This window comes from Lemur catta, chromosome 7 (genome assembly GCF_020740605.2).
Source record: "Lemur catta isolate mLemCat1 chromosome 7, mLemCat1.pri, whole genome shotgun sequence".
In the NCBI taxonomy this organism is placed as follows: Eukaryota; Metazoa; Chordata; class Mammalia; order Primates; family Lemuridae; genus Lemur; species Lemur catta.
In genome coordinates, this window is record NC_059134.1 from 78,691,239 (window position 1) to 78,715,937 (window position 24,699).

Consider the following 24,699-nt stretch of genomic DNA (forward strand, 5'->3'; position numbering starts at 1 on the left):
GCAGGCCCCGCGCACGCCGAGCTCGGCCAATCCCGGCCGGCCCAGACTCCGCGTTGCCGTGGCGACGCGTGGAAGCCGCGAGGGCTTTGTCCGGGCCTGCGCCGCGCGGCTTCCTCAGCCCAGGCCTCCCTCAGCCCGCCCTTCCGACTCTGCCGCAGGAAGGTGACTGCTGCCCGTGAGCTTGCTTCATTCCGCGCCTCTCTTTGCCACGGGCGAGGTCCTGGCTCCCTGCGAATAACTTTAAGCGCCTGTCCCTTGTTTGCTGCAGTGAGTGTTGTAGATTATTTGGTACATGAAATGTTACCTATCCCAGAATAGGCAGATGCTTCTCTGAAGGGTAAGAGGCAGAAGCCAAAACTACCCCGCATGTAATGACAAGGTAAGAATTATAAGCATCAGTCGTGATTCCTTTCAGCACAAGTTGATATTTTATGAGCAAAGGCGAGCGAACTTTATACAAGTGTATGCGAGAGTGCACTTTTGGGACAATCTTTCAGTGTTTTTGTAGCATTTTGTTTGCGCGGCATCTTAAAGGAACTAGTTTATCTATTCATGTGATTTTTGGCCTCTTTGAAGCCGCTAGTGTATGCTAGGGCCTGCACAAAGTACTGGGGATGGATGAAAGCCCTATCCTTACCTTAAGTTCCTCACCCTTGTATGGTGAAGAATCATCCCACTAAAATATGCTGTGATTTGCATTTTACGAGGAAAGAAAAACTTGTGTGCAACCTTAGGGGCACCTTTCTCTTAGGGATTGATAATAAAAGTAGCAAGGGAGAGGTGGATAGACAACAAAGTTGGATGTTTTAGTCATATTGACAAAACTGTCTATACTTGTAAATAAACATGGCTTCGTTGCAGTCATAATGTATTAACCTTAATGTATTAAATATATTGCTGGTAGAACTATCACGAAGTGAAAACTGACAATGGCCAAAACACCACACAAAATTAGTTACTGACCGAAGGTGATCCAAATTCTTTGATGAAATTTAGATCTGCAAAATTTGACACAAGAGAATTAGATATCATAGAAATAGTAGCAACCTAAGACAATTCAGAAGGTAGAAGCTATAATTAATAAAACATGACATGGTTAAAACTATTTAAATGGAATATTTTGTTAAAATTTTCAGTAAAAACAAAATGAAAATGGAAGAAAACTGGAGCAATCCCCGACTAAGTGATAATGTTGATCATGGAATAAAACTAACTCAGTGGAGTTTTCATTCTCTATCCCAATTGTTCGATATTGGCATATCTGGTTAAAACCTTTCATCAGAACATCACTAGTATCAATAACAACATCAAAAGGCCCTAAGCTGCCTTCAGGCTTCATAAAGAGGTCAGCTTGCAATAGACATAACCTGATATAACTGAAGTGTAGTGGAAAACACAGAAGTTTTAGTATGAAAGGGATGTGGATTTTAATCAATGGTTTTCCTAATCCTAATTTTCCAATTCTAATTTACTCCTCTGTAAAGTAAGAAAACCTATCTAACAAGGTCTTATTATCTTATTAATCCTCAAAGCTCAGGACCTGACAGATACAATGGTAAATTTTGTGTAAATTCCAAAACTTCTCCATTTTAACCTCTTGGTAAGGGAATCTAAAATGTCATATGCTTCTCTGCCTCAAGATGGGACAGCTGGGCAGGGTGGCTCATGCCTGGAATCCTAGCCCTCTGGCAGGCTGAGGGAGGAGGATTGCTTGAGCTCAGGAGTTTGAGACCAGCCTGAGCAAGAAACCCATCTCTACTAAAAGTAGAAAAATTAGCTGGGGCAAGGTGGCTCATGCCTGTAGTCCCAGCTACCGGGGAGGCTGAAGCAGGAGGATCACTTGAGCCTAGGAGTTTGAGGTTGCAGTGACTTACAATAACGCCACTGCACTCTACGCAAGGCAACAGGGCAAGACTCCTGTCTCAAAAAAAAAAAAAAAAAAAATTTTACTAAACAAAAGTATGCCCTTTCCTTGATGCTTCAGGGTCATCACTGTGACCAAACAATTGAATTATGCTCTAGCAATACTGGGCCCCCTCAAAGGATAGAAGACAAAAAGTCATATGGCACTTGTGCTGGTGTTTGAACATAATCAAGTCCTGTGGTCTCATTTCTTATAGTGCCATTTCATTACTGGGGCTGAGAGGCCAGAATCAATGTGGGTAGAATTATATATTAATATAATGTACACATAAGCTCCAAAGAAGGTCTCTCCCCTTAAGTTTTAGGGTATTGGCTCAGTAACATTTTATTATTATTTTCACTTTCATGGTATATTTGAGATAATTATTTTTTGCTGGCTTTGTAACCTTGTATAAGTGAAGAGTTACTTTAGCTTAAAAATCTGTAACTGTTACAAAAATAATGCCATCACCATTTAGCCCTGTTGCAATATATTATGCAGCTTTAAGAATTTATCCCTAGACTTGAAGTATTTACAGATGAAACAACATGATGTCTTAGTTTTGTTTTAAAATAATCCAAGGGACAGAGGAACTGGAGCGGGTTAGTGAATGGGGTGAAAATGAAACAAGATTCACCATGTACTGTAGATAATAGTCAAAGCAGTGATAGGTATGGGGTGAAGGGTGGGGAGGTGGGATATTTATACTACTCTTTTTGTAATGGAAATTTCATACATATATAAAGTTTAAAACAAACACACCCAAAAAACTCTGTCCAGAATTAAGAGGAGTTGGGTTCTGGTTTGGGTCTAATTTGCTGTGACTCAGGGTTTCACTAAGCCCTTTGTTTCCTCATCTATAAAATGAGGATTTTATCATTATAAAGATGGAGGTATTTCTAAGCAATTGGGCAACTGACTACATTTAATATCATGCAGGTTTTTTAATCATTTGCTTTTAAATAAAGATTTAATTGATGGTATTCTCTTAAATTTTACAATTTGTCTTCCATGAGTATCGTTCAGACTTAGGATAAAACCTTACTTCTAAATTACAGCAAAGAGTTTTTAAATATTTATAGTTAAGAATCAAAATAGTATTATTTTTCTTTCTTTTTTTGAGACAGAGTCTCACTCTGTCACCCAGGCTAGAGTGCCATGGCATCATCCTCGCTCACAGGAACCTGGACTCACAAATGCCTGGACTCGAGTGATCCTCTTGCCTTAGCCTCCTGAGTAGCTGGGACTGCAGGCATGCACCACCATGTCCAGCTAATTTTTTCTATTGTTAGTAGAGATGGGGTCTCACTCTTGCTCAGGCAGGTCTCAAACTCCTTACCACAAGCAATCCTCCCACCTCGGCCTCCCAGAGTGCTAGGATTACAGGCGTGAGCCACTGTGCCAGGCCCAAAATAGTATTTTCTAATGGTTACTTACAACATTTCTTCTACTGCTCTCCACTTAAAAAATATTGATTTGCATACTTTAACATGAAGTGAATTCATTAATATACCTAGTTACAAATTAAGGCAAAATAGATTGTTTTCTAGAAACTTTAATAATTCAAAACACTGAGTACAATATTTCATACCATATATAGCACAATTTAACACATTTCATATATCTGGCTATTCTATTTTTTAAATGAATAAAAGAAAAAAATTTCAAAAACTTGAATTTTGGGGAAAAAAACCTTTTAATTAGGAGTTTCTTACCAAGTTATGATTTTATGTTTATCAGATATGTAAATATACAAATAGCAATTTTTAAAACTTGTAAATAGTTGGCCTTACAAAATTACAACACATTGTAAATAAATCCTTCCCACATTTTATACAATCTACGTGATTTTGATATACAAAGATTCTGTTTTTATTACACTGACAATGTACAACCAAGACTATATACAATGCAAAAAAGTATATAAACCACAATTTAACATTCTGCTACTGGCAGCCACTATAGTTTAGGAGGTAGCTTTAATTAAACGAAATGAACAGAAGCCACATTTCCCAACTTGTGTTCTAAAATAATTTACATAAGATAAAAATTCATTATATGCACAGTATGTACAGTTTAATTATTAAACTGCAATCTAGCTTAATGTTTTTTAGTATATCCAGAATAACTAATATGGCAGTGGGTTTGCTATTGATTTAGCACATTGTTCAAAAAAGATACTGAACAAGTGTAACTTTAAGTTTCCATATAGTAATATGTCACAAGTCTGTAAATAAGAATCAAGTAAAATTTTTAACTTCTAAAGGCATAGGACTAAGCTTTATTCCTTTTTTCCCCCCCTCTTAATAACATGTTTATCTTACCTAACCAGAGCTCAGCATTTGAGCTATTGAATAGGCTCTTTTTAAAATCATAATACGGGAAAACGTATGGAAGTTTCATTATAATAGCACAGAGTCAGAGAGATCCAGCTTACTAAGAAATAAATGTATTAATATGTGCTTTGTGTCATAATTATGCCCAGTTTCCATCCAATTAAATGCAATTATTGTTTATAGTTTACTTTCTATAGAATCCAAACTATAAATAGATGACATACTAACAAGATTGGAAAATATCAGTAGAGCCAATGACATTAGGAAGTGTTTATTAATGGGAACATTACACGGAGCCATCAGATCCCTCAGATACTATTAAAACCCCGTATTATTATAGTTAGTAGTTTAGCCAAATCTACTAAACTCACACAGCAATTAGCCCTTTACTTTTTCCTAGTGTGATTGAAAAAATACTGAGGAAAAAATTACTGTGATTGCACCAAAGCAATGTATAATGACTGAAAATAAATGTTCAGCTATTTTTTAAAAATCTAACAGCTGTTAATATTGTTTTAAAAACATCTTCAGGTTTTAAATTTTTAAATCACTTAAAATTTATGATGTTCTTTTGTCAAAGATGGAAATAGAAAACACAATAAGGTCATGCATATGTATACTCTCACAGTTCTAGCTGGGAGACAATCCCTTTTTTGGCCCTGCAGTAAATTGTCCTGAGATTAATGATGAAACATTGGGTAAAATCAGCAAGAATTTTTCTTCAGTTATAGAAAATCACATTGTAAAATATTTTTTAAAAAATATTAACAGCTGTTCTTTGTCTTGTGCTTAATTCAAAAAAGGTATAAATTTGTTTCTTATGGGTCAGAAAAACTTAACATCATATTGCTATAATATACCTAAAATCCTTTTCAACTTATAAATTTGTTTTAAACAGACCACACGTTGCTTGGATGTTACATTTTTCACCAATTTATAATTTAGGCACCTGTTCTTTGAAAATGTCTGGTTTGAAAAATAAACTGCCACCTTCCCCTTCTTCTAAGCGACACCAGGCAGTGATTACAGAAGTGCTTCCCAGATGAAGGATCAGCATAGGGTTCACTCTATAAACATTGTGATTTTGGTTGATGGGGGAAATGGTTACACACACAGTAGTTCAGTCTTTAACTCTTGGTAGATTGTAAGCGTAGCGCACCAAAGGGAATCCTCGACTCTGGTAGAAGCAGGCTCGTCCACAGGCCTGCACCTGGTCAGAACTGTCTGAGACAAAGGAGTCTTCTTCATCTGCATAATCAGAGTGGGCCGACTGTGTGCCACAGTCAGACCAATAGCCCTCCGGTCTTTGGCAAGAAGCCACTGCCAGTGCAGGACAGCTGTGTGATTTTATTAAGTGTTTGCATGATACTGGCTTTGTCAAAAGAAATGATTCGCAGCAGTCGCACATGGTCAGGTTACCCTGCAAGTGTGAGTACATGCCACAGTCGTAGTAGAAATCCTGTTCCACACAACCACCTTGGCTACTGATGGAAACTGAAACTGACCCATTTTTCTTGGTAACACGTCGCTTCAGTAACTTCCAGTCTTCTTTAAACTTTGGGTTGAAGAAAACATACAGGACTGGATTCAGGCAAGCAGGCAATGGAAAAAATATCAGAGTAACAGACTTCATTATTTCAGGGCTGATAGAGATTGCAGTGATCAATGGTGCAAATGAGAAGAATGCAACAGGGCAGAAAAAGATGCAATTGGTGAAGATTAGCCAAGCAACATGCTTAATCATGCTAGATTGTGAGTTTTCTGAGAGGTCCTCTTTTTCCAAGTTGCAGTACAGTTTAGTGTAGATAATGGCCATTAATAAAAATGCTAGTGAGTTTAACAGCACTAAGGTTACAGTAAATCCTAACGATGGTGCTTCTCCAGTAGGAAACGGCAAGCACAGGGGTGATGCAGAATATTCCCCTCCATGGAAAAGGGGAAAACAGCCCGCTACTGCGGCACACAGGAAAGCAAAAAGGACAGCAACTCGGAACTGTTTGAGATGATTGCTTTTCCCATTTTTCATTATATCTTTTGCAGATAAGCTTCTTTCAACAGTTGCTAGCATTAATAAAAATATGGCACTTTCTGAGGAGAAAACTGCAAGAAACCCAGCTGCTTTGCAGCCATTGCCAGTCTCCCACCAAATGCCGAATTCAGCAAATCTGCCCCAGGACACAGCATCAAGAAAAGTTAAGATGCCGGTATAGATTCCCATGAATAAGTTAGACACAGAAATCAAGCCTATGAACAATTTGGAGGAAGGCAGTGAAGTATAAGATGCAAATGTTGTTAAAATGACAAGCACGTTGAAAAACAATGCAACCAAGAAAATGAACCACACAGTAAGACGAATCATCCAGCTTCCCAGTAGATATTCACAGGGCTTAAAAGCACCTGAAATGAAAAAACAGAGAGAAATAAAAGACAATTTAGAAAAGGCCATATTTCATATGACATTGTCTTGACAGAGAAATTGATAGTTAAGACTAATTAGATCTGCTATCTACCTGAATTGAACCAAACTGAAAAGATCACCACTTCTAAGATATTTTGTTCATGGACCAGCCAATTTTAAAAATAAACTAATTTACCTTATTAAATATTTGATAAGGCCACAAAGTGATATTTAGAAAAAAAATTGATTTTTTCTTACATCTAAGTTAATATACACAGCACAATGTCTGGCACATAAAAGGTATTTGATATACTGAAGGTCTGGAATCAGATGGTTTATATTGCTATTTTCTACTCTAACCTTGAGAAAGCACTTAAATTTCTATAAATTTCATTTTCTCACTTGTGGATAATAATGCCTGTTTCACAGAGTTGCGCAGCTTAAGTAAAACTACATACATAAGGTACTTAAGCAGGTTGCTGGGCATATAGTCAGACTTCAGTAAATATTAGCTCCCTTTTCTTTCTTCCTGGTCTCAGTATACTTTATATATGTATATGTGTGTACACTTTTTTTTCATATTTTTACACATTTTCTTATGGCTTTCAAATGCAACTTGATGAGGCAGGTTAAGATAGGTAGAATTATCCCCATTTTTCATCAAGAGAAACTGATATTTCAAAGCATATGATTGACCAGACAAAGGTCATTCAGTAAGAAACTATAGCTAGGACTAAAACCACAGTGATGTTAACTATTCATTCAAAGTTCTGTATAATAAAAATCCTATAGAACACAAACTAGCATTGCAAGAACTCATTCAGTGGCTGAATTGCATATTCTAGTAACTGACTTTGAGATGCTAGTTATGTCACATAACAACTGTTTTATTTAAAAATCAGGAAAGAAAAACAAAATTTTGACAATGAAGCGAAGGGAAACTATGTATTACAATTACCTAAAATACATGTTTTATCATTCTGAACTGTCATGAAATTGATATATCCAATAAAACATTTTAATTGTTGAGATATTCAGAGACCTGAAAAGCCAGTTCTGCACCAACTATTTGACTTCCAAATTAACACAAATAACTTTTAAAAGAAATTTAAATTTCTGTTTTTCTCTTTTACTCCCTCCTCAGGAAGTGTCAAAAGAAAGCTTTTTATCACCTTTATCTGTTAACTGAACTCATCCTTCTTCATGGAAGGAGGGGGAGCTCATCTGACCTTGGAGAATAGGATACCTCCTTTTGAGAATTGTTTTATAGGTAAGTGGGGTTACTTTCCAAAAAAAGCCTGAAGAGTAGCCTCCACCTCAGTCTCTGTCTTTAGAAGCCTGCTGCCTCCTCCGATTCTGAAGAAGGATCCCAGCTCTCCTCCACTTCCTGTTTCTGCAGTAAGCTCTTGAGTGTCTGGGTGCTGCTGCAACTGCGCAGGGTGGGGCGGGCCTGCAGCGTTCATCCCCACTGCAGCCTAAGGAGGTGAGCTCAGACCAACTTTCCTCCTCGCCAACCCCAAGGTTCAGATTCAGTGTGGAGGAAATGGAATTGCTGCATGTTCAAGTCTAGCCTCTCCTTTAATAAAGCTGTTCTCTTCTCAATGGATCATCAGTTCTTTAGGGACATTCTCCAACACATGAACACCAGTGGGACAAGTGAGTGAGCTGCCTCCCAAGCTCCAAAAATCAATAAATTGCACAAACTTAAATGATTCTTGCCAACCCCATTCACTTATCTGGTACCTTAAAGCTTATTCTCTATACAACAAACTATGTGTTAAGTATTCAAAGAATATATACACACAGCCCCTTAAGAAGCTCACAATTCAGCAGTAATCATTAGTGAATCTATAATATTTATGATTCTGTGTCATAAAATTAATGTCCAGACCATCCTGTGATATAAACTAACAAAGGAATCTATTTTGTAGCAAACAATTTAACTCAAATATGTAATCCTTTCTTTTACAGTAAAATAATTCTATCTTCTCTGGTAGATTAGGTAGAAGATGACAATTACAATCACCGCCAACTATGTGGTGTCAGTTTAGTAACTTTCCCAAGACTGCTAAATTCAATGAAGCAAATCAGGAGGGGAAAAAAGGAAAGGCAAGGTTACATTAAAACACACACACACAAACCCACTAAAAATCCTTACAGACCAAAAACTTACATAGAACTAGTCCTAGAGTTAAAGGAGCATTAAGAAAGTGCCTCTCAAACTCTAATGTGCATCACCCTCACCTGGAGAGCTTGTTACCATGCAGATTCTGATTCAGTGGGTCTGGGCCTGAGATTCTGCAAGAGAGGCCTAAGCTGTTGGTACACAGACCACACTTTGAGTCAGAGGCCTTATGGAATCATCTAGTTCTACCCTTGTTACAAAAATTGCATCCCTCCCCAGAAATTTTAGATGTGTTTGTCTAATGTTTGTTTAGAGCTAGAAACTGTGGCAAAATAGATTGGGCATACCTGTTGAGGGTGTACAGTGAATAATTATTTGACTATGTTCTTCATTTTCAGCATTGCTTGTGACATTTGCTGCATCAGCAGTACCTGCATATATAACATAAAGTATGTTTAATTAAAAATTCAAAAGAACCATATTTTCCTGCAATTTTCTGTCTGTATATTAAGTTAGTTCAGCTGCTAGGAGGCTTAATAACATACTAAAGATGCTGGTAACACACTAAATGCCATTTCTCTCTAAGACTTCATACAGATCTTTCACAAACAGTTTATAACAACAGAAACTTTGATTAATGCCTAGGAATGTTTTATTTTTAAAAGTTCATGCACTTGCCTTTTTCCTTTGTCACACTATGGTCTTGGAGGCTGTTATCTTCTGTGTTTAAATTTGCATATGATTCACAACCCCAAAATGCACAGCACTGATAAGCATATGGTACTGATAAAGACCTGGAAAAAAGTTGCAAAATCTACAGTGAATAGCAATTTCACAGATATGATTTTGTTTTTGTAAAAAGTATTTTAATCTTAGAAAACCACAGCCTAGGGGTCAGAAGGACCAGACTGTCACATGGTTTAGGCTGGTCATTCATCCTCTGTGGGCCTCAGTTTCCTCATCTGTGAAAAGAGCTCTGGTATCAGATGACACTATGAGTTAAGATATTGCTTGAAAGTTGGATATAAATCAAACCATATTTAAAATTTAATAAGCAATGCTGCAATTTAAAGTAAAATCATTCCTTTAATAAATGTATTAAGTATGCCCATGTATCATACGTAACTGATAGTTTAATTTAAAATTAATGCCCCATGTCATTTGTTGACTTTACACCATGAAATGAATTTACTTTTTTCAGATAAATGTAATGAAAATATTTATTCTCTTCTCCAACAATATATTCAAGCTCTCTATTATATTTAATGAGCCCCCCCATTACTCTAAAGTCTTCATGAAGTATTATAGCATTGTATCAATTTTCTATAGGTTCACACTTCTGTGGTTTCTGCCATATTGTTGTTGATGACAAGTCCCCTGTATTAAAAAAACATTCCAATAAATAGCTCTATTACCTCTTTGAGAACATCAAGCATTCCAGTTCATGTTCTCAAAAACTATGGAATAATTCTCATGTTCTATTTTTTACCAAATTAGCAAGGATGAAGTAGAAAATACTCTTAAATTATAGCCTACCAGAAAATCTGGGAACCACAGCAAAAAACCAGGACACTCTATAATTTTGCAGCCTACCATAACTTTAACAAAAACGAAAAATAAGCAAAAACACACCTGAGATTAACAAAGTCTTTTGCTGCTAAGGCTTCTTTCAGCTTGAAGTTGCCTACAAGTTTCAATTGATTTAGCCCATTCAGGCCTTCCGTAGGAAATGAAGTTAATTCGTTGAAACTTACATCTCTAAAATGTGAATGAGACTTTAAGTTAACACCTAAGATACAAATCACATAAAAACATCTCTACGTGTATCAACATCATAACTATTAGATCCTGAAAATGAAGTTGAGGTGTGCTGAAACAATAGATCTAGCATGTATCTTGCCATTTGAGAAGACATTACCATCAATGGCAACTTAGCATTTACACAAGGGAACAACTAAAGAGAAAAATATTGTGATTTAACAATGTTAAAACACAAATTTCTGTAGCACTAGTTACTATTTTGATGATACTAAATCATCTACTTACAGGTTAGTTATTGGCCCAAGCTTGGCAAAGGCTCTGCTGTGAATTTCATGGATCAGGTTTCTACTCAGATCTCTGCAATTTTAAGAGTAACATGTTAATCTTTTCAAGTAAATACTCAAAAAGCCAGTCAGTTACTTAAACTACACTTTACTATCTGAGGTAGCAACACTATATCCCTGATAAGATAACAAAGATCTTCAATCTTGTCCAGCAACATTTTTCACATTTATGTTGAAAGCCTCTCCTTTGCAACAATCCATTTCTTGGAATATGTTCCCTGGCATCTGTTTTGAAACAGTTGTGAATTTTCTCCACTTTATCATCCTGATACCAATTCAAAAATATATATGATTACAACCTTTGGTACTCTTAACAGTAGGTGAGGAAAAGCCCAGCTCCTGACAAAGCTGAAAATAAAAACAGGCTTCATATTATTTGCCTTCTCAAAGGTTAGTTTGATAAGGCCCCCGAGGGAAGACAAACAATCAATACTCAAACAAGAGCATTCCAGGAGGGCTTCAGATATCATTCTTTTCCTAACCAGGAAATAAAAATCATATCAACAGTCAAGCCAGCTCTAAATTCAAGAACACACCCTGACAAATTCTGTTATTATAGAATAAAACAGAGAAGTAATCTTCAACCACACTTAAATTGAGTCTTAATGGAAATTTTAAAATTGGATAAATTCATCCCATGACACAACTCCTGGATAAAAGGAAAATTCAACACACTTCGTTTCAAATCACAAAAAGACCAGCTTTTCATTGCTGTCACTTATCAGTGCTGTAGAAGTGACAGCAGCTAGGAGCCAGCCTCCTTACCTACCACTGCCCAGGCCCACAGAAAGCTGGTCCACTACCCAAAAAGATCCAGCAACCCAAGTGCTCCTTAAATATTTCCCAGTAGAATGCATGTTGTAATTTCTTAAAGGAGATATACTAGAAAGCCATATTCAATCTATGCAATTTCACGTCACTGTTAATTCTTCAAACTTTTTCTGTATTAAGAATATGATCACTAATTTAGTGTATTGTGTATTCTGCACCAAAGTTCTAGGAAGACAGTGAGTGACAAGGTTTGCCTTGTCACTTTATTCCCAAGTGCTTAGTAGAGTGCCTGGCACAAATACGTATTCAAATACAAATAATTTTTTAAATGAGTGCTTCTGCAGCCCAGGAGCCATATTTGTCATGATAGACTCCAGCGTTGGGGTCAGCAAACTTTTTCTGTAGAAGGCCAGACAGTAAATATTTTTGCCTTTGTGGGCCATATGGTCTGTGCTGGAAGTACTCAATTCTGCCATGGTAAGGCATAAGCAGCTTTAGACAACATTTCAACCCAAGGCCTGGCTATGTTCTAATAAAATTTAATTTATAAAAACAGGAGGCAGGTTGGATTTGGTCCACAGGCTGTAATCTGCCTACCCATGCCTGAACAAATTGGCAAACTTCACTATTATAATTTGAAAATAAGCAAGCTATATCTTTCAGGTTATACACATTATACTTTTTTCACTCACCAATGTATACCAATTAGTTAAAGTAAAAAAAAAATACTAAGAGTATAGTATTCATAAAGTACCAAGTAGTAAAGTTTGAAATAACAATAGTTACATAACATAAACATATCTTTAAGTGTATCTATTAACATGGGAATCATAATGATATATTAATTTACAGCCTGGCAAAAATTTTGTCTTTAATAATCAGACAAACTTACAGAATCCTTAGGGATCTGAGGCCTTGAAAAGTACCTTCCTTTATTTGGGAGATCTGATTACGTTGCAAAGAACTAAAAAAAAAAAAAAAAAAAAAAAAAGGAAAGAAAGAATGAAAGAAAAAATAGACATAAAGAGAAAAAAATTATTTTCCATTTTTAAAAGTAAAATTTATTAAGCTTTTTCTAAGATTAAATACCCATGCATACATAGAACACAGTAACATTGACTGATCCTGTTGAAAGTAAAGAGAACTGCCCTTTCCTTGCCTATAAAATGAAAGGGTTAGACTACTTTGTATTCCATTCCATATTATACTGTGAATTAACCGGTAAGCTATCTAAATTCCTTATCAACCCCACTCAGGTGTGAGAGAAGGAAGATGATGCAGTGAGAAAGGATCCAAGACAACACAGTCATAATAAATACCACAGAAATAAAGTTAGAGGAAGAAGGCAGAATTAAAAAATGGGATAATTAATACTACCCCCTTCTCCCAACCAACTTCTATCACGGCTGTCCTACATAGGTACACAGTACGTACTAGTATCCATGTCTGGTTTCCCTCAACAGCTAGGACAAGTTATTTGTTTTGTTTTTAATATACACTACCTTCCCCTCAGGGTCTCACAGAATCCCTGATAGACAAGTGCCTAATACATGCTGGTTGCAGGAACATATCTGCTACCATTTGACTGCTGATAGGAACATCTGATTATATGAATTTCTAATTTTTTAACATTAAAGCAATTTATTTAAAATAGAAAATGCTCAACAAACTAACAATATACCACAGCAAAAAGAGGAAGTCAAAAGTCAACTTACATTTCTTCCAGAGCATGACAACCATTAAAGCTTGGAAGGTCTTTTATATTATTGTAAGACAAGTCCCTTAAGACAACAGAAATTAACAAATTAATGTTATGTTATCAGAATACTATATTAAAAGAGCTATACTCAGAAGCATTGAAAGCAGTGCTAAGATCTGTAATGCAGAGATATGGCTGAACAAGAAAAGCAACTATTTTCTTCCTAAGATTTGTAAGCTTCTAGAGCACCTCAGTGATACGAAAGGCTTTTAACACTGGTAAAGTTCAAGAACATAATGCTGAGCATAGACAATTATATAACATAAACATATAAAATTAAATATATAAAAGTATAGTATGGAAAATATATAAGATTTCTTTTAAGTGGTAAAGCTACAGATTTTTTCAAAAAATTTATATTTTTCGAATGTTGTTTGTGCCATAAAAATTGCTATGTTGTTCTTTAATTAAAAAGGTAAGAATAGTATGCTTACCCACATTTTTTAAAACATTTATATTAAATCAAATATCAGAACTAGTTAATTCTCAGTCCCACTGCAGTGTTTCCTCAATGGTGACCATCGTGGTTAAGTTTGATACTCCGCTACACCATTTAATTAGTCATGCACCATATAACAGTGTTTTAGTTAACGACAGACCACATATACAGTGGTGATCCCACAAGATTATACTGCAGTATTTACTGTACCTTTTCCACCTTTAGCTATGTTTAGATACACAAATGCTTACCATTGTGTTACAATTGCCTACAGTATTCAGTACAGTAACATGTTGTGCAGGTTTGTAGCCTAGGAGCAAGAGGCTATACCATATAGCCTAGGTGTGTAGTAGGCTATGCCATTTTTGTTACAAAGGTAAACTGTGATGTTTGCACAAGGATGAAATCACCTATGCACACATTTCTCAGAACATATTCCCATCGTTAAGCGATGCATGACTGTACTTACTTAATCAATCAGCGATTTATTTTGTTACTATCTTCCTCCACTGAATACTTATTAACAACTTAGTAATGTAATTGTTTATTCTGGTGACATTTTTACAAACTTTATTTACTTTTAATTTCTAAGTCAGCTTAAAGTTTTTAGAAAGCTATATGCTTAGTTCATTCCTGATTCAAGAAAGATTTAGACTCTGCTTAGGAAAGAGAGAAGAACATCGGGAGATAATGCCCCTGGGAAACTAGAATAAGAACAAAGAGTCAGGATAAGAAAAAATTAAGGAAAAACCTAGCTTGGTTTTAGTTTGTTCAAAATAAAGCAAGATATTTGATATACACATAACCCTAAAAGCCAATCCAAATGCACATTACCTACCCTGTGGGCTTATTAAAACACCCACTCATTTACATAGAGAAAACAAATAAGAAATAATTATCCTTCAAAACCACCTTATGAAAATAGTTCCTTAAAAATAAAACTGAGCATGTCTGAAATACATAAAAGGAAGGTACGAGGGGAAGGGAAGAAGAATCCAACTTACAAAGTCCTAAGCATCTTTTGTTCTTGACACAAATTATTAGGTATGCTGCTTATCTTTGTACCTGTCAAGGTCCTGTGGAAAAACATTGTTCATCTAAGAAATAATTCAAGTTGAGATAGTAAACAAAATGTTATTCTTACACAGAAAAACAAATGCTCACGTAATTGCATATGGACTAGAGTCTATGCATGCCATGGCCTAATTACTACTCCCTAAAGTTAGGCATGTGGGAAGGTAAATTGACCCTCAATACTGGTATCACCTTCACAGTAATACAAAAATGCTTTGTGATATGAGACGTTAATATTCCCCAGGTGATGGGCTTGATTTCCCACCTGGACCAAGAGAAAATCACTAAGCCACAGTCACAGCCTGACCATAATCAGCTGCAAATTTTATCACCTCACACTCAACATTTGAAATCAACTTAGCATCTTGCCCTCAAACCTCATTTCTTTCTGTACTTTCAGACAACCTGGCTCAGCTCTGAAATATTTTCTTATTCCTGTCCCTTTTCGTGTTCCCATCTGCATGCAGTCAATCACCAGTTCCTGTTATTTCATCCTCTGTAGTGTTTTTAGCATCAACCCTTGCTCCCCATTTTTACTGCTACTATGTATTAAATAGATCAGGGGTGAAATGAAGCAGAAAGGGGTGGAGAAATCTCAGACAGACCATGCTATTTGTTTGCGATTGAAGACCTGGAGCTCTGATGGTTAAATGTGTTCATTTGGTCAGGTAGACTATTCCCACAGCCTCCTCACCTTTCTCCCTATTTCTAGTCTTTCTCCTCCTTACCCTCCTTCACACTAACTGCACAAACATTCTCATCACCTCCAAACTGCCTTAAGGGTCAAGTTTAAATTCCTTATCTCAGAGCTTCCAGCATTCTTTTTTTTTTTCACACCTTGGCACAGGTAAGAATCCTAACACTGACATGGCACACTGTGGTAAGGCTCTTGTGGCTAGAGACCTTTGCTGCCTCAGTCCTACCTGGCTGTCTGCAGAGCTGAGGTCATCAAGATCTTAGATGCACCTGTGACCCATGCACAGACCACTCACTGAAAAACGTTGCTATAACCAAACATTCAATGTTCAAGGCTTGTCATTTTAAAATCTGGTCACAATCAATTTTCTAATTTCCCCATATCATACCCCCATCTCATTATAAACATGTAATTCTAGCTACGCTTTGATCATCGGTATGTTACCCCTGAGGATACATTTTCAGTATTCCCAGTTTTACTAATCCTGTCTTTCTAAATGAAAGACCCAGTCTTGGGAAACCTGGAGTATTCAATTTTTAAACAGTCTACCTCCTCCATGAAGCCATCTCAGATTGTCTACGTTGTCTGCTCCCTCTTCTCAATTCCTAGAGCGCTGCTTCTAATTTAGCACTTAGTTACTGCCTTGTATTTTCAGTGACCTTTTCAGATCTTATCTCCATACTAGGCTGAGTTCACTGACCCCAAACCCAATATATCCATCTCTATGTATGATATTCACACAGGGAGCTTGGAGGAATCAGCAGAAACCCATCATCATCACTAAAAAGCACTGGCACCTGCTATAGGCCAGCAGTGTTTTATCTGTACACAACCCTTCTCTAAAAGGCCACACTTACAGACTCTCCAGATGGACAGTTCCAGTGAGGTTGGGAAACCACTGCACCATGCTTGCGCCACGAATGACTCTTTTAAGAAATTGAAAGAGAAAAAGTAATTTAAAAATTTTTCATAGATAATATTTTTTCATTTTATCTTTTAAACAGTTTAAAATTATAGCACTACTATAACTAAAAATAAAACTAATTTCCTTTTTCGAAGGTAGAAATTGTGACAATTTGGCCAACCATTCACGTAAATAAGAACCATTATAAATTTTAAGAGTACTACTCCTTTGTACTTCTGCCCAAGAGAAAAAAAATTAAAAAGATTTTGTTTTCTGGAGCTACAATAATAAATTTTTGTTTTCCAATATTCAGGTTTGTTTTTAAGTTTACATAGTACTTACAAGGAATGCAGATCAGATAAATTGTGAAATGCTGAGTTCCCCACAAAAGACAGAGGATTATCATACAAATGTCTGTTAAAATTAAAAAAAAAAAAAAGTTTTCATATGTTTACAAGCACTCTGTTCACAATGTATATGTATCTAAAAGCCTGAATTTTCATTCTTTATCCAGATGTTTGGCATTGTATAGACATAGCTTTACATAATTATATATTAAAAGAAACTTTCAAAAATACTTACATAGTTCTTAAGAGTGGATTACCACCAAATGCTCCATCAGGGATAACAGAAATAGAATTACTATGAAATCCCCTAGAAAGATAGGAGAAAAGTATTTTGACATGCATTATCCTCTTGTGAAATAAGTTAAGTCCCAAGTATCTACTGCTGTTCAGCGTTATATGAAATACAACCGATAACAATTACATGAACATTTTCAAAAATGTGGGGAATGTGAATTTAAAGTCCATGTCATCTTTTTCAGGACCATACGTAATTCTTTTTAAAACTACTGCTTAGCTTAGTGTCTATCAGTTCCCTCACATGCATTTATCTGTTGCTTCACCATCAAAGAACTTCAGACCATTAAGAATCACAAGGTGTTCTAACCTCAAAATCTCTCACTGCAGCCTCTAGTCGTTAAGCAATGCATCCTCGAATGTTAACTGTCAACTCATGACACACAATCCCTATTATGCCACAGACATTCACTATCTCTGTTTATGATAAACCCAACATCCAAAATGCTTCCTCATTCTTTTCATTTACTTAAATATTTCCATGCTTTAAGTCTGGTCAAATTCCTTCCCTTTAGTGATGCCTTTTCCAATGACCCCAAAGCTTCAATGGGATCTTTTTCTGGAATGATTTGTTTATTCTATTCATTCAGTGCTGACTTCTAGCTAGAAACAGCTGTCTGTCTTACATGGTCTGCCTCCCCAGTGAGACTAAGGACTGCAAGCTCTGGAAAGGCAGAGACCATACATCATGCCTTTTTATTTCACCAGCATCTAACCCTATGCAGTAATCTATGCTCGAAATTGTGCCAGTGAACACAATCTAATTTGTATGATTATGTGTGTGTGTGTATGTTATAGATAGATGTATGTAATGGAATAAAGATGTTCTAAAATCTCCTTGCCAGGGATATTAAGGCATAAAGAGAACAAAGGAATACTCACAGCTCTTTTAAGCTAGGAAGGGCTTTAATAGCCTGAGGAAATTCTTCCAAGTTATTATAATTCAAATCCCTAGAAAAATGGGAGAAAATATGTAAAAATATTGAACAGTGGTCACAATTCAGAAGGCATTTTGGTACAGATATATTTAAAAAAATCACATCCCCTGGATGGTAATCTTTCTTTACCAACCATATTGTCATTCAAAACTCTGCAGAAGCATAATTGAATTTATACCTTTTCTTAGAATACTAAGTAGAAAGAAAGTCATTCTTCCATGATGTTTTTAGGTCAATAAATTTACAAGTACAAAAAATTCTCAGAATCACATATTACTGATGCATTAAATAAACAAATCATCTGAATGGTATCTCTCTCAGGAAATTCACCACAAAATAGAATTTGTTGAATATCCATTTGTAAGTGACATAGTGTGAAACTGAGGTTTCTATTTGGAGTTTAGAGTGTTCTGAAATTCTGGTATGAGGGCAGCTGACCTCAGCCCTGCCATCAGCATGATGACCTGAGATAAAAACAACCAGGAGAAGGACCAGGATGGATTCATACAACTGTCCTCATGCAGGTTGCAAATTATTAAAAATATTATATTAATTAGGAGAGATATAAGCCACAGTAATCTGTACTAAAAAAAGTCTTAGTTCTGAGAATGTTTAAGTTTTAATTTCTCTTAATATAAAGAAATGTTTTTAACATAAAGAAACATGTTGGCATATGATTAGCATGATTGATTTCAGAATGAAGAGTAAATCAGAATTAAAAGCCTAGCTCCTTTAAGACCTATTTTGCTTTCCTCTTTTACAAAGAAGGAAAAATGGCAAATAAAACTTTACTTGGGAAGAAGAGGCTTAATTTTAATATACCTGGAATAGAATACATGGCCTAGGATCAGGAGATCTTTTATTTTTTAAATTTTTTATTTGTTACACTAGAAGTTGCACACTTAGCAAAGGAGAACTGAGTGTGGAACTGTCTTCCTCAAGATCTTCAACTTTCAAATATCCATTGATGTTTACTATCCTCTAATTGTTTAGACAGGAATGTGAATTAATGGAGTCCTAAAAGATTTTAAGTCTTCTCATTAACTCACAGTTAACCAGAAAATTCAGTTGAATAAAATACTACAAACCCTAAGCATTCCAATCAAGCTTTACTCATCCATCTAATTGGGACATTCTCTGAATCATTTCCTATATCACAATAGCAAACATTATGTAGCTTTGAATAAAGGCAACTAATATAAACTAAAACAACAAAAATAAAGACCCTACTCTCAATTACACACAGCTGCACCATGTCTTTTACTTATATAATGGGGCAACGTAGAGCTGAAACAGCCAGAGGTTCTGAGCACTTTCGCTAGTGGAAACAACAACAAAAGTATCATAAGCAAAATATAAAACCTTAATTTGTTATAGTTTAGCATGTGAAAGCAGATAACAGAATTCAAACCCAGTGTTAACAATTAGCAAGGCAACTAAGATCATGGAAAAAAACTATACAGAATTCACCTCAGAAGTTTTCAAGTTCCAAAACTGTCATACATTTAACAAAACCCATTTTTTAAAAGATATAAATCTTCATAGCTGGAGCTGCTTTTAACACGTATAAGTGCAAACCATGATGTTTGCACTTATATGCCATTGTTAACCATAAACTTAGATTAGTACTCATAATTGGGTTATCTGAGGGCAAGAGTTTAGTCACACATTAAAGTGAATTAATAATGAGCTGAACTCAAGACCCATATTTTTTCCTTCTGCAAAAGAGTACAAAATTGCACTATCAGTATCACAATATGATTAGCCAAAATGTGAATATACTTACAAAGTCTCCAGGTTATCTAGTCCATCAAAACAGTGTTGACCCAGGCTTTTAATTTTGTTGTTATGAAGATGCCTATGGGAAAAAAAGCATCAAAATGACTTTTACATCTCCCAATAACAACTATTATAAGTGTTTTATGTGTCTAAATTGGTGTTTTGAAGGAATGGTACAGCTAAACATGTCAACACTTGACTATGGATAATAAAATGGCATTGGGTAGTTACCTCTTGGTATACGCTACAGACTGAACATAGAATACCAATAGAAAGACAAAATATCTTTAATGGAAAGATGGTGCACACATTGAAGATTATTTAATATTTGCTTATATCAAAATAAAAGTTCTGATTAGCTCATAATTATATGAAGCAAAACTCTGACAAGCTCTGTCAATGGGGAGACGGAGTAATGGCATGGAGGAAGTGCATAGCTTATACCAGTAAGACTGGTAACAGATTTGAAAGGAAATGCCACTTTATCATATCCAAGTTTTAAAAATTTAAAAACACAAGGATCACATAGTCAAAAAGTTTGAAAACAAAAAGTATCCCTGAAATTTATTTCTATGAGGATCTCAAAACTATTTCACTTCTTTTAACATTGAAAGTACCCTGCCAGAACACAAGTAAAAGCTATTTGTTGAATGACTCAATTTCTTCTCGTAATTATAAATGGCCATTTATTTTAGGGAGATTCAACATTATCAGATATTATTTTTTAAAATTCTAATTTTGTTTAATCTTGTATAAAGGCAGCTTCCCCAAGCACTAACTATACAGGAGCATGATCAGTGAGGTACTTGCATAATAATTTGTCACCAGAAACCTGTTACTGCCCCCCTCCATTGACACAAATATATAGTATTAAAAGAAACGGATACTTACAGAACTACTAGGCTTGAAAGGTTGGTAAATGCAAAGTCAGGGATGCTTGAGATTTTGTTGAGAGCCAAGGTCAGTGCCTGCAGAGTTGGCAGATTGCTGAGGGGACGCACAGGCACCTCTGTCAAGCTGTTGTCATCCAGCCACAGATGCCGTAACTGAACAAGCCCTTCGAAACTGTCCTCTGGGACTGAAGTAATATGGTTGGCATCTAAACGCCTGACAGAAACAGAAACAACCACGATCAGTAACGAATTCTAGGGAAATGACTCAATCCGACTCACACAACTCTGAGCTTTCAAAACAAAAAGGACTTATAAAAATGACCATGACCATGGCATCCCTTATTTCATTAATTTCATCAGAGCTCCTCATAAAATCTAATAACTTTTCCAAGACCCCAGTATACGAAAGTCAGTTCTTTCCCTTCCTTCATAAGAAAGGGATACATGTATCCAAATCTATAACTTTCAACGATCTTTTATTTAAAAGTAACTTTGTAGTAGAAAGATATATTTAAAAAAAAAAACCTCTCAAAGCTCAAGTTGGAATTTTATGTTTCAGAGTATACCTATTAAAAATACAGAAAAACAACAATAAGAAACTAAGCTGACCAAATTTACTTCCAATGTTACGTTGTAACTAATAATTGACATTAAATTTAGTTGCTACTCTGATTTGGTACCAAAGGGAAGAATTAGAAAATGGTTACAATTTTTTATAGCAACAAACCATTCCAATAGATTTTCAATCATCCTTATTACCACCAGGCAAGTTAAAAATATTAACATAAGCATCATGTACCGGCAAAGCAACCCTCTCCTCTTCTCTTAGTAGCAATTACGTTAAAAAATTAGTTTGCCAAAATTAACAGCCATTAAGAAAAGGCCAAATTGTCCACAGGAAAAATTAAGCAGCTCCTCCAATCAATTTTATTGTGGATTTAAAGTTTCTTCAATTTTTCCAAAAATTTTGGAATTAAGAACACCTTACTAATAGAATTACTCATACTTAAAATTAAGTCCCCATCTGCGAATCTGGCAACTAAGTTCTTAAGTATTATTGTTGGCACAACCAGGCGTAATTGTTGGAATAATTGCTTTTCCACACAAAGACAACCTGGTATTAATATGATAAAGGATGGTGTATGCCAGGCAAATCACAACTTTCCTCACAAATCCCTTATTGATGTATGTTCATCATTTATATTCATGCCTCACAGCTTTGGACTTTTTGTGAAAATTAGGAGGCACAAAAAACTGATAAAAATTCAATATGACAGCATATTTTTAAAGAAATAGGGTTTGGCAGTTTTCACATTCAGGAAATTCTGGGTTTTGGAGTGTTTTTTTGTGCCTCCTATTTCCCTATGCTGCTCCAAACTTCAGTTCCTTACATAATTGTCCCTTTTCCCTCCAGGCAAGTTCTGGGCCCAGCTCCCAATTAACTGCCCCGGGCCCCAGATGTATTCTCCTCCCTCGAGGCAGAGTAGCAGGTGTTCAAGACCAATCATTGGTCCTGGAGTATCTGACGGTGTCAAGATAACTGAAAGAACACTCAAAAAGGGACAGCTCAAGATACTGAGCAGCTGCCTTAAGAATCTGCCTAGAAACACACGTTTTTAAACTTGTTTATTCCTTGAGCTTTCTAGAACTTACTCTGAGAAGAGACAGGTAACCTCTATGTAACAGATTGGCAAAGTACTGGCCACAGAGCTGTTCAGCAGATTTGCTTTAATGAGTAGTTAGGAATGTGTTCAAATACACACACACACACACACACACAAATACAACTCACAACCTTGTGGAACATCCATTCTTAGGAGGAGAGAGACACTAAACATATAATCATACAATTAAGCACATAATGTAACTAAATAATAATGAAGCTAAATTATACTTGTAGATAATTTAATTATCTGCAATTCATTCAATGCATTTAAATGGAGCATTCTGTTAGGCACAAAGGATAAAACAGTGAACAAGACAGGCATGAGACCCGTCCTCCAAGACTGACATTCTGGTGGGGCAGGGTGACATACGATCTAATAAACAAATTACAAAATGATTACAGAGTACTTAAAAAGGTGATCTGAACTAAATAGCGTACTGAGATAAAGAGTGATGGAGTCTGAAGAGGAGTGTAGCTATTCAAAAAGCACTGGTTAGGAAAAGTGTCTCTAAGCAGGTGATAATTAAACTGAGGCCTGAAAAATGAGGAAAAGTCCAAACCGACACTGGGCAAGCAGTATTTTAGGCAAAAGAAAGGACTAGGGCAGAGACTTAGCAGCAGAAACCAACTTGGTGTGATCTCACAACTTCCAGGTCAGAGTGATTAGAACACAGGAGGGGGGTGGAGGACCCGGGGAGACAGCTTGGGATGTAAACGGGGTCCAGATTCTATAGGCCAGGCAGGGAGTTTGGATTGTATTTTAATTACAAACTGAAGTTTCTCTCCAGTTTCTCAGTGTCACCGTAGCTGAAAATTTTAAATTGCTTATTGTATCATACGAATGATAATGTGTATTCATATTCAATAAAATAATGAGTAATGCATCCCTAAATACAGCTACAATACCCCATTAAAATTAAGTCCTCTCTGTAAAAGTGTTTCCTTAAGATATGGTAAAATACTATAATAAGAAAAATTATACCTTTTTTTTTTTAACATAAATTCAGTTGTATGCTCCTTTAAGCTATTCTAAATTCTGTGCCATCTACCATCAATGAAAAGGGATGGCCATAACTTATAGCAAGATAACCAGGTGAGTTTTGAGCTAAGAGAGTAGTGAAACTATATTCTGTACCCTATACTAAAATTTCCCAAAATTATAAAGTCTCGTACAAGTAAGGATTAAAAGGAAGAACTATAAAACAATGGAACCCTTAAATAAGGAATTAAATGAGGAAAAGAATTTGTGGTGACTCACATGGTTAATCCTTATCCCTGAATTCACATGTGGGTGTGGTGATACACCCATAAAGATAAAGAGTTTGCACTTAGACTGAGATCAATGCTCCACAGAGAAACTTTCTCAGACTGTGGCTTTGTACCAATAACCTTATTAATATTCATCCTAACTAACAGACCAAGAAAATACTATAATTGATTCTTTGAGTAGATGCTAAGAAGCATCAGATATCTCACAAGGTGGAAAGATTATGTGGGCTTCTTCAAGGTATTCTACTATTTAAACTCCATATGGCAAGAGAGAAACTATTACTTTATTTTATTTAAGTGCAATTTTATTATTAAAAGGTTAATGATGTATTAACTAAATTCCCTTATTTTTGTCTTGAAAAATGTACTTCTGTTCTAAAAGCCTATTTTATATCTGAGACTTGCATATTTTAAAATTTCTTGTCTAAAATGAAGATATTTACTGTTGAAAAAGTCTTTGTTATCAATAAACACCTATCTGAGTAATCAAAAGGTTCCTTTCTCTATATCTAACTTATCAAATAATGTAAATATAATAGTTATAAACATATTTTAAGGTTATTGAGGAAAACCTAGGAAATTTAATCTTTGAGATTCTTTAATATTCAATAAAAATGGGATCTGATGTAAAGAAAAATCCTAGTGGAGCTAATTCTGACATGTCATTTTAATATCCTGCTCAAGTAATGCCTTAGCCATTCTCATGGCTTTGCAGAGGCCATCACATACTACCTCTTTACCAGCACCAACAATTCACTTTCAGATTTTAGAGTTATCATCAAGCACATACTAGCATCAAACCACTGCTGGTCAATTTCAATCCCTAATGAACTTTGCTCCTTTCAAGCACTATTCAAAACCACAAAGAAATCTTTCGTGTAATTCAGGTCTGAAGATCAGATTTTCAAACTGACTCAAGTGCTGATAAGACTGTTTTACACCATGACAGAATTTCAATTGTATCTAACTGCACCACTGCACCCACTATGCTAACAAACCCAT

At 35.7% G+C, this 24,699-nt stretch overlaps 1 protein-coding gene across 2 annotated transcripts in view; it reads right to left on the reverse strand.

The window, feature by feature from the left end:
- Positions 1–3,586: 3,586 nt before the first annotated feature.
- Positions 3,587–24,699, reverse strand: part of LGR4 (leucine rich repeat containing G protein-coupled receptor 4) — a 94,230-nt gene continuing 73,117 nt past the window's right edge. For both annotated transcript variants that reach the window (XM_045557702.1, XM_045557703.1), the window contains exons 5-18: positions 20,761–20,976; positions 19,877–19,948; positions 18,035–18,103; positions 17,094–17,165; positions 16,854–16,925; positions 16,465–16,533; positions 14,841–14,912; positions 13,354–13,419; positions 12,531–12,602; positions 10,809–10,880; positions 10,395–10,520; positions 9,441–9,556; positions 9,110–9,193; positions 3,587–6,636 (exon numbers count right to left, since the gene is read on the reverse strand). In XM_045557702.1, coding sequence (XP_045413658.1) covers positions 5,360–6,636; positions 9,110–9,193; positions 9,441–9,556; positions 10,395–10,520; positions 10,809–10,880; positions 12,531–12,602; positions 13,354–13,419; positions 14,841–14,912; positions 16,465–16,533; positions 16,854–16,925; positions 17,094–17,165; positions 18,035–18,103; positions 19,877–19,948; positions 20,761–20,976 — 2,455 coding nt within the window. In that variant the 3' untranslated portion in view covers positions 3,587–5,359. The remainder of the gene's footprint in view (positions 6,637–9,109; positions 9,194–9,440; positions 9,557–10,394; positions 10,521–10,808; positions 10,881–12,530; positions 12,603–13,353; positions 13,420–14,840; positions 14,913–16,464; positions 16,534–16,853; positions 16,926–17,093; positions 17,166–18,034; positions 18,104–19,876; positions 19,949–20,760; positions 20,977–24,699) is intronic.